The 10,017-nt window shown below is 40.7% G+C and overlaps 1 protein-coding gene across 1 annotated transcript; it reads left to right on the top strand.

Moving 5' to 3' along the window:
• The first annotated feature begins 992 nt into the window (after window positions 1-992).
• c20h9orf85 (chromosome 20 C9orf85 homolog) lies at window positions 993-9,455 on the top strand. Its single transcript, XM_014160661.3, has 4 exons — window positions 993-1,263; window positions 1,416-1,522; window positions 3,389-3,502; window positions 7,174-9,455. Exons 1-4 carry the CDS (start codon window positions 1,162-1,164, stop codon window positions 7,388-7,390), a joined length of 540 nt encoding a protein of 179 aa, XP_014016136.1. The 5' UTR covers window positions 993-1,161; the 3' UTR covers window positions 7,391-9,455.
• Window positions 9,456-10,017: the final 562 nt, after the last annotated feature.

The following is a 10,017-nucleotide window of genomic DNA, read 5'->3' as shown; positions in this document are numbered from 1 at the left end:
TAAACGGGCGCCCGGTATGATGAATCGAACCTCATCACTGGGAACTAATGCCGCCTTCAAAACAACTGGGAACTCGGAAATCTCTGACTTCAGTAGCCTACTTTGAAGACAACGGGGAACTCTGAAAAAACTAGCTCCGAATGGGAAAATCGTTTTGAACGGTCAACCCAGAATTCAAAGTCGGAGACTTGGCCATCTTTCTATAGCTCCGACATTCCGACCTGAAGATCACTGGCGTCATGATTTGACCTAGTTTTTGTCTGTGTTCCCAGTTGTCTTGAAAGCACCATTAGAGCTTCAATTTTGAATGGCATACTTATTTACATTTTATGCGGACTGGGGATGAGAAAAATGCGTTACCTGAAAAGGAAAGTGTAAATACAATATTTCAATTAGAACAATAACATATTCGCATGTGGATATTTGCAATAAACTACATTTCCAAAAGTGTGGACACCTGCTCGTGGAACATCTCATTCCAAAATCATGGCCATTAATATAGAATTGGTCCCCCCTTTGCTGTATATAACAGCATCCACTCTTCTGGGAAGGCATTCCAGTAGATGTTGGAACAACGCAACAGGGCCTTGCCTCCATTCAGCCACAAGAGCATTAGTGCAGTTGGGCGATTAGGCCTGTCTCGCAGTTGGCGTTCCAATTCATCCCAAAGGTGTTAGTTGGGTTTGAGTTCAGGACTCTTTGCAGGCCAGTCAAGTTCTTCCACACCGATCTCGACAAACCATTTCAGTATGGACCTCGCTTTGTGCACGGGGGCATTGTCATGCTGAAACAGGAAAGGGTCTTCCTTAAACTGTTGCCACAAGTTGGAAGCACAGAATCGTCTGGACTTTTGAATTGTATGCTGTAACATTAAGATTTCCCTTCACTGGAACTAAGGGGCCTGGACCGAACCATGAAAAACAGCCTCGGACTTCCTGTTTCCATCACAGCTGTCGTGATTTTTTGTATATGGTATGCCTTTACTCAAATAAAAACTGGATGAAACGTGGTTAGTGACACTTCTCTGAAAGGCTTTTATTTCGATACTTCAAAATTCCGCGACCCGGAAGGACTTTTTTTGTGTGTCGCTGACGAGTCGCTGGTCCATGTGTTGTGGTAGCTGATAGCAAGCTAACGTTAGAAAACTATGTTTAGATCAAAATGAGTTCTCAAAAGGGCAACGCATCGCGCTCGCGAGGACAAAAGCACCAAAACACGACTGCGTACAAGAACGACAAATATGGAGCAAGTGTTCAAGTAAAGGTAGGGTCTTGTGACTGGCTACTAACGTACATTTGGAGCCACTCTGGCAAGTCAGCTACAGTATGTTCACCATTTGTATGGATACTGCTGGGCTAATTGTAGCTCTACTGTTTTACTTTTCTCTGTGTGTATATCGGATGTTATTATTGTAGATCGCAAACTCGAAGGTCCACGACGGGTTATGTCAACGCTGCAAGGAAGTTATTGAGTGGAAAGTCAAATACAACAAATACAAATCCCTTACCCAACCTCGAACATGGTGAGTACACACGGTATGCTCTTTTGTCCTCGTGGACACCTTTCTTTCAATTCAAAATCCTATTTTCCTTAAACCTATTAAACCGAAGCCTTATTCCAACCTTAACCTGTATGGGGAAAAAAGTACAACGTTTTCTCAAACATGTTATTGTGGATGTATACTTGCCTTCCCATCAGTACTTTAACCCGTTTGTGAGAATGTTATATTTTGGATCTTCCTTTTGTTTTTTTGAGAAGAAATACACCAGACATACATCCCAGCTCAAAGTTATACAAGTAACAAAAAAATGCCAATCTGTGTTGCACGCATAAAACAAATATTAGACAGCAAGGCTCTTAATCCAGGATTGGATTCTCTGCTATTACCAAGCGAAACTTGGTTTTGCATTTAGCACAATTTAGACAGTTGACTTATAAGATATCTAACTGACAAGCATTTAGTTGTGAATTCCATACTGTAACTAGATCACATGGCTGTACATGTCTCGTAGTTGTGTGCTTAGAAACAAACACCACGTGACTGGGGACTACCGGTAAACTTTGTTATAGTGTGGACACTATAAATAATGAAATGGTTATTATTGGCATTGACCGTAACCGTGATCACAAAGAGTCAGATCTGTGCAATGTGATTCTACCACCGGTTGAGTGGGCTATATAGTTCTGCTATTTTTGTACCTGGCTGTACACCTTTTAGTTATTGGGTTGAAAGTAAAGGAAAGTAATATTGAAATGCGTGTGGGCATTCCTTGTCAAGTTACTACAAACTTCATAAATAAAAAAATTCTGACAGTTGAAATGAAGAACGCGATCTTTATCTCCTAACATCTTGCACAAGTTGACTGCTGATATTTACTTAAAAAGTAGCTACAAATATTAATGTCTATAAAAAATTCAAATAAATAGATTCAATGTTATTGACGGTATTGAAAAAACCATCCCGTGGTTATTTCCAAATACCCCGGTATATGGTTGACCGCCCAAGCCTGCTACCGGTTGTCCCCGCCTCTCGCTAGCACAGCTAAGGCGACACCGTGTATTAGCCATCTTGATAGTTAGCGACACCGTATGCTAGGTAGCTTGCTAGTGTATGGTGTCGGCCCCACCTGCTGTGTACCAGAGTCCTCCTTAAGACTAGCTGGCTAAGCTAACAAACAGCCCTTGCGGTCGTTAACAGAACTGCGGAAAAGCAATGCCGATAGTCGGGGGCGCAGGACACCGCCTACCGGTGTACGGTTCTTCTTTTGGATTTATTGGCGGCTGCCATCCAACGTTATTGTGCATTATTGCCACCTACTGTACTGGAGCGTCCCCGCCTCCTGTCTGTCCTAACTTAAAGAATTGACAAATAGAAGTATAAAGAGGGGTTCCTGCAATGCTGGCCGCAATTGCACCCTTCTCGATTTCTACGGGTCTGACTGTTTTTGTGCTTGCCAGTTAGCTAGCAGTTCTCAGCTGTTAGCAGGCAAGAGGTTTTGTTTTTGTTTTTTACTGGCGATTCAAAACGGATGATTGACATATTTTTTTCGAGTCATTACTGAATTATTTAATGTAACAAACATGAAACCTTGTAAACAATTGATTTAGACCCAGGGTTTACCGTTGCCCGGGTAAGACTTGGCAATTTAATTGAAGTTTTACAGTGTATGTAAGTTCAGGACTTACAAATTAAATGGCTTTTCCACATCCAATGGAGATGGATATCTATCTATATATATATCATTAATCCACGCAACATACGTTGGAATAATTGACACAAGTAGGAGCGCTACATCATTCGTGGGGGACATGTTTTTCTCTATACTTGTTTTAAATGTGGAAGACCGAGGGAAGCTTGTTGGGTATTCAGTGTGTTTGTGTGTTTTAGTGTGAAATGTTCTCAGAAGACGGTGAAGGATGCATATCACGTCATTTGTAAAACCTGTGCCCTGAAGCTGGAGCTTTGTGCCAAGTGTGGGAAGAAAGAGGACATCGTAATTCCGTGAGTGTTCCTACTTCCTACGCTATGGTGTGTGTGTGTGTGTGTGTGTGTGTGTGTGAGTCTAAAGCCCACACACAATGGGCTAAGCTGGCAGAGGTGTTGCTTGGGAACTGTGTTGTCTGTTTTGGGGGGGGGGGGTGTTCAGGATTAAAAAATCAAAGTCCAGAAAACATTCCTATAAGATAATCACAGCGTTTCTAAGACTGCTATCTACTGGAGGGATACAAATATTGAGTGGCTGCGGATCCAACTTTTCTGGTCCTTCCCGAGCACTTAAGGTCCCGACGCTTCGGCGCATTTGCTGGATTCGCTACTTTACGCACAGTCTCTGCTTTTAGCTACTCGTATAAAACAGGTTACTCTGGCGTATGGTGCTCATTTAATAAAGTTAGATTAAAGCTGAATCAATGTGCAACATCACATAATGATAGTATTCTACATAGCAGAACTGAATATAATAGTATGCTACTGTAAGACAAAAACACCACCTAGTTTTGGAAATGTAAGGATTATTGTGCATATGGTTGCATTTTTGTCTCGTGGCCAAACCTCAGCGGTGCGCTACTAGGCAAAATTCGCTCACTGTACATAATTCAAAATAACACTACTTCAAAATAACACTACTTCAAAATAACACTGTATAATTAACTCAAGAAAATCGAAATGCACATCCCAGTGAAACTGACAGATCAAATGGTTTGTATGCAGATGCTGTATAGACGTTTCACCGGTAAAACTTGAGTGAATTGTCATTCACGATTGACAGTGAGGGAGACCACACATTTTTTGTTGTTGCATGAAGTAGAGGTAAAGAAACGCATGCTCAGAACGTGATCCGCACATGTGCAGAAGCTTCGGGACCTTTAGTGCTCGGGATGAATGGTACAGAAAAGTCATATCCGCAGCCAAAGTGAAACAAATGATCCAAATTTACCTTGTTCATCATAGACTGGGGTTGGGCAACGTCACCCTGTGTCTTAATGTGATTATTTACCCATAAAACATTGATTTACAGTGCATTTGGAAAGTATTCAGACCCCTTCCCTTTTTACACATTTTGTTACGTTACAGCTTTATTCTAAAATGTATTTAAATAAAAAATCCCTCATCAATTTACACACAATACCCCATAATGACAGCAAATGTATAAAACGTATAGAAAACAGAAATACCTTATTTACATAAGTATTCAGACATTTTGCTATGAGACTAAATTGAGCTCAGGTGCATTCTGTTTCCATTGATCATCATTGATGTTTCTACAACTTGGAGTCCACCTGTGGTAAATTCAATTGATTGGACATGATTTGGAAAGGCAAACTGAGCAATCGGGGGAGAAAGGCCTTGGTCAGGGAGGTGACCAAGAACCTGATAGTCACACTGACAGAGCTCCAGTGTTCCTCTGTGGAGATCGAGAACCTTCCACGACGACAACCATCTCTGCAGCACTAACAATCAGGACTTTATGGTAGAGTGCCCAGACGGAAGCCACTCTTCAGTAAAAGGCACATGACAGCCCGCTTTGAGTTTGCCAAAAGGCACCTAAAGGACTCTGACCATGAGAAACAAGATTTTCTGGTCTGATGAAACCAAGATTGAAATCTTTTGTCTGAATGCCAAGCATCACGTCTGGAGGAAACCTGGCAGCATCATGCTGTGGGGAAGTTTTTCAGCAGCAGAGATTGGGAGACTAGTCAGGATCGAGGGAAAGATGAACAGAGCAAAGTAAAGAGATCCTTGATGAAAACCTGCTCCAGAGCGCACGGGACCTGAGACTGTGCGACGGTTCACCTTCCAACAGGGCATCGACCCTAAGCACACAGCCAAGACAACACCGCAGTGGCTTCTGGACAAGTCTCTGAATGTCCTTGAGTGGCCCAGCCATAGCCAGGACTTGAACCTGATCGAACATCTCTAGAGAAACCTTAAAATATCTGTGAAGCGACGCTGCCCATCCAACCTGACAGTGCTTGAGAGGATCGTCAGAGAAGAATGGGAGAAACTCCCCAAATACAGGTGTGCCAAGCTTGTAGCGTCATACCCAAGTAGACTCGAGGCTGTAATCGCTGCCAAAGCTGCTTCAACAAAGTACTGAGTAAAGGGTCTGAATACTTATGTAAATGTGATATTTCCGGGGTTAAAAATAAATACACATTTGCAATTTCAAAACCTGTTTTTGCTTTGTCATTATGGGTTATTGTGTTGATTTTTATTATCCTTTAAACTACTACTTCTACTACTAGTAGTAGTTTGATGGTTGTAGCCATCAATTATCCCATTAACAATCACCCATATTAGCAAACTTATTTCCTTTCAAATTTCTCTAGTTTAGGCTACTTATCGCATTGAACGATATCTGAAAAATGCCTGTGATAAGTGGTCGGCATCGATAATTTCCGGTTTATCGTCCCAGCTCTACCACACACCTCTCCAAAGTGTACACAGTGAGCGTCATGTCGCACGAGGTGCTCAAGTTCAGAATGGCCGTCCGTCAAAACCCATACAGAGCTGTGAAGTGCAGAGCCAGAGCTCTGACTTCATGTATAGCATGTTACTTAGGGGTATGGTTAGATGATAGGCTTTCTTTTAAAAAACATGTTACTGAATTGGGGAAAAAGCTCAAATTCAAGATAGGGTTCCTTTACAGAAACAGGGCTTGTCTGTCCTCCGTAAATAGAAAACAAATTGTGCAGGCTACTTTTATGTCCGTTTTAGATTATGGTGATATTATCTATATGCATGCATCGGCAAACACATTAAAACCACTGGATGCTATTTATCATTGTGCACTCAGGTTTATCACGGGTGATAATTACAAAACTCATCACTGTATCCGATATCAACATGTGGGTTGGGCCTCTCTATCTGTGAGGCGAGAGCAACATGCTCTCTTGTTTATTTATAAAGCACTTCTTTTAAAACTACCTCCATATATATCATCATTCATTTCCACTAGATATACTAATTTTAACCAGATCACAGATGTGGATTACATTAGACTCCTGCGGTCTCCACAGAGTTGTGTAGGACTGCTTTTAGTTCCTTTGCACCTTATTTATGGAACAAACTGCAGATCCAACTTAAGTTAGACACTCTGGTGTCCCTTGCCCATTTTAAAAATGTTATGGAGGATCAATATGTCTGTGATTGTTTCTGTTGAATTGTGTCTTTGTTTTGTATGTTTGAAATGTTCTTGTCTGTATGCCTAAAACTGTACTTATCAGTGTCCAAATCTGCCATTTTCAACCTGTATACAGGTATGAGTGTAATGGATTTAAAAAATGTTCTTTATATTACACCCCAAATACTGTTAATTGACCCCCGGGGTCAGTTGTAACATTACTTTCCATGTGTTTGAGACAAAATCATGCATTCTCTGATTGCTTTAAAATACATTTGTAGCAGACAAATGTAAGTTGTTTGTATTCCATTTTGAATTCTGTAGCTATTAAAAAGCTTGGAGTAACTTTCCAAAAGGTAAAAAGTGTTACAACTATCCAGAGTCTTCCCTACTTCTATTTCAATTGGCTTAAGTCTCTGAAGAACCTACAAAAAACCTGGATCGACATTCCAAAAGTGTGCTGTTGGGCACTAGTAGTTTCAGGCCGTAAAAATCATAAAGGGTTCCATTTGTCATTTTTTAAGTTTTTTAATTAAAATTCCTCCCAAAGGGTTTACACACAGAAGCAAGGAGAGGAAGAGGAGGAATACACCAATCAAAAGATGACCGGATGTACTCGGAGGAAGGAGGACTTCAATGAGCTTGATGATGACTTTGGTGACTTGGGCAGTGATGATGATGACTTTGCCAGTGACTCAGGTCCTGACAAGGCAGGAAGCGGCAAGGCCCTTGTCCCTAATGTGGCACATGTTAGTTTCAAAGACTAAAGACTGCTAAACCAGGATGACCCTAAATGTACCTCCAATCCATTTAATTGTATTAATATACTTATCCTCTGATTATACATACTTTTGCTAAGAAGACTCATCACTGTAGATTGATTCACTCTAAAATACAATAGCCTACTTGTGTTGGGATGTTAAATGGACAAACACCACTTTCAATTAACTGTTTTGTAGTAAATCCTATCAGACAGCAATTTTTGTCATGCTTTGATGGGTTTAAGGAAGCATTATCTTGTTTTGTTTGTGAAGGAATATTCACAAGCACTATTGGATTGAAGTCATAATAGTGCCCCAGCAGCTGTTTTTAAACTTTTCCAGATACAGAAATACACACGCATGTACACATGTGTCAAAAGATACATTTTGAGAAAATAGTCATTATTTCTATTTATTCTGACAATGTATTTTGAGTAATATGCAATATTTCAGCTCAATGCTTTCCTCTGTAGGCCATAGTGGAACATCTTCTCTCAGATTTCTCCCTTTTTTAGAGCTACAAGTGGACCATAGTCTTTATGGTGAGTCGCACTAACTTGTTACCACACTTTTAACATAATTCATTGATCTCAGTGGGTTTTATTTAGTGCCTTTGGTAATGACCACATGCCAGTTTTGTTCTGCTTATTCAAACACATGATCTAAAGTCCAATGACCTTAGTGCTCCTCCTGACTTAAAGGAGTAGTTTACCCAAATAACAAAACAAAATGTGTTTCCTTAACTTGAAAGCATAGTCTGTCCTCATGCATAGATTGCTTTAAGATACTACAATGATTAGTCTGTAGATGCTGCCTCAAATTTCCAGAGTGAGCGCTCTGCTACTTTCGAAAAATGTCTTAATTATTTGGATGCAGATATCAAAAGTATGCCAAGCATATAGGGCTCCTGAGTGGAGCAGCGGTCTAAGGCTCTGAATCTCAGTGCTAGAGGCATCACTACAGACCCTGGTTCAATTCCAGGCTGTATCAAACCCGGCCGTGATTGGGGTCCCATAAGGCAGTGCACAATTGGCCCAGCATCGTCCGGGTTAGGGCTTGGCCGGGGTAGGCCGTCATTGTAAATAAGAATTTGCTCTTAACTGACTTGCCTAGTTAAATTGAATAAAAAATATACTTTTTTCTATTAATTTCATTTCAGGAAGATCCTAAACATAATAAACTTTGGGCCAAACTCGCATGGAATGCCCCTGGAGATTAAGACAAGTGTATCAATCATATTTCCTTTCTGTGTGAGATGATCTGCGTCTTTCTATCAACTGGAACATCTGTGGTTTAGGGCTGAAGCAGTGCCTGTTTGAAATTGTCTGGATTATGACATAGAAGTTGCTTAATACAATTGTCTTCTGGTTTATTTCATTTGAAGATGTTAGCTAATTTACTTGGCCTATTGGGACATATATAAAGCACTATTAATCATTAGTATCATAACAATCTCTTAATAGTTTCAACCATATTTTGAAGCAATACATTAGGCCTAATTATTTGTATTTTCTACAAACACTGGAGTAAAACAACGTTATATTTTACATTTACATTACATTTTAGTCATTTAGCAGACGCTCTTATCCAGAGCGACTTACAGTAGTGAATGCATACATTTCATACAACTTTTTTCTGCGCTGGCCCCCCGTGGGAATCGAACCCACAACCCTGGTGTTGCAAACACCATGCTCTACCAACTGAGCTACAGGGAATTTTAGGTTACGATGTGGTTAGTCATATGAACTAAGCTCATGAACTTGTGATATCCTTCTGAAACTAAGTGGTTACCATTGTGGTGTTTTTCAAATTAAGGAGTAGGCCTTTAATACATTTTTTTTTTTACAATTTTCAACGGGGTATTCAATATCTTTTTGACCCAAACCATTTGGTGCCCTTACTTATAAGCCATTGGAAAAGCTCCTTGGTGTTTGTGGTATATTAACTCCTAGTATTGCACACAGCTGGAATCATGCAAGTTATTTGTTAAGCAAACTACACTGAACAAAATATAAACGTAACCTGGTCCCATGTTTCATGAGCTGAAATAAAAGATCCCAGAAATGCTTAATACGCACAAAGCTTATTTCTCTCATTTTTTGCACAAATGTATTTATATCTCTGTTAGTGATCATTTTCTCCTTTGCCGAGATAATCTATCCTCCTGACAGATGTGGCATATCAAGAAGCTGATTAAACAGCAGGATCATTACACAGGTGCACCTTGTGCTGGGGACAATAAAAGGTCACTCTAAAATGTGCAGTTTTGTCATGCTACACAATGCCACAGATGTCTCAAGTTTTGAGGGAGCATGCAATTGGCATGCTGACTGGAGGAATGTCCACCAGAGCTGTTGCCAGAAAATGTAATGTTAATTTCTCTACCATAAGCCGCCTTCAACGTCGTTTTAGAGAATTTGGCAGTACTTCCAACCGGCCTCACAACTGCAGACCACGTGTAACCACACCAGCCCAGGACCTCCACATCCGGCTTCATCCCCTGCTGGATCGTCTGAGACCAGCCACCCAGACAGTTGAAACTTTGTTTGCACAACCAAAGACTGTCTGCACAAACTGTCAGAAACCATCTCAGGGAAGCTCATCTGGTCTCGACCTGACTGCAGTTCGGCATC

The sequence above is a fragment of the Salmo salar genome, chromosome 20, assembly GCF_965601325.2.
Source record: "Salmo salar chromosome 20, fSalSal1, whole genome shotgun sequence".
In the NCBI taxonomy this organism is placed as follows: domain Eukaryota; kingdom Metazoa; phylum Chordata; class Actinopteri; order Salmoniformes; family Salmonidae; genus Salmo; species Salmo salar.
The sequence above is the reverse complement of the archived record's forward strand: the minus strand, read 5'-3'. Positions and strand labels throughout refer to the sequence as shown.

What these genes read in the sequence shown, in the direction of transcription:
- c20h9orf85 (XM_014160661.3), top strand. Translation starts at nt 1,162, where the DNA reads ATGAGTTCTCAAAAGGGCAACGCATCGCGCTCGCGAGGACAAAAGCAC. An exon ending in GAGCAAGTGTTCAAGTAAAG is followed by an intron (nt 1,264 to 1,415) that starts GTAGGGTCTTGT and finishes TTATTATTGTAG; the next exon opens with ATCGCAAACTCGAAGGTCCA. An exon ending in CTTACCCAACCTCGAACATG is followed by an intron (nt 1,523 to 3,388) that starts GTGAGTACACAC and finishes TGTGTGTTTTAG; the next exon opens with TGTGAAATGTTCTCAGAAGA.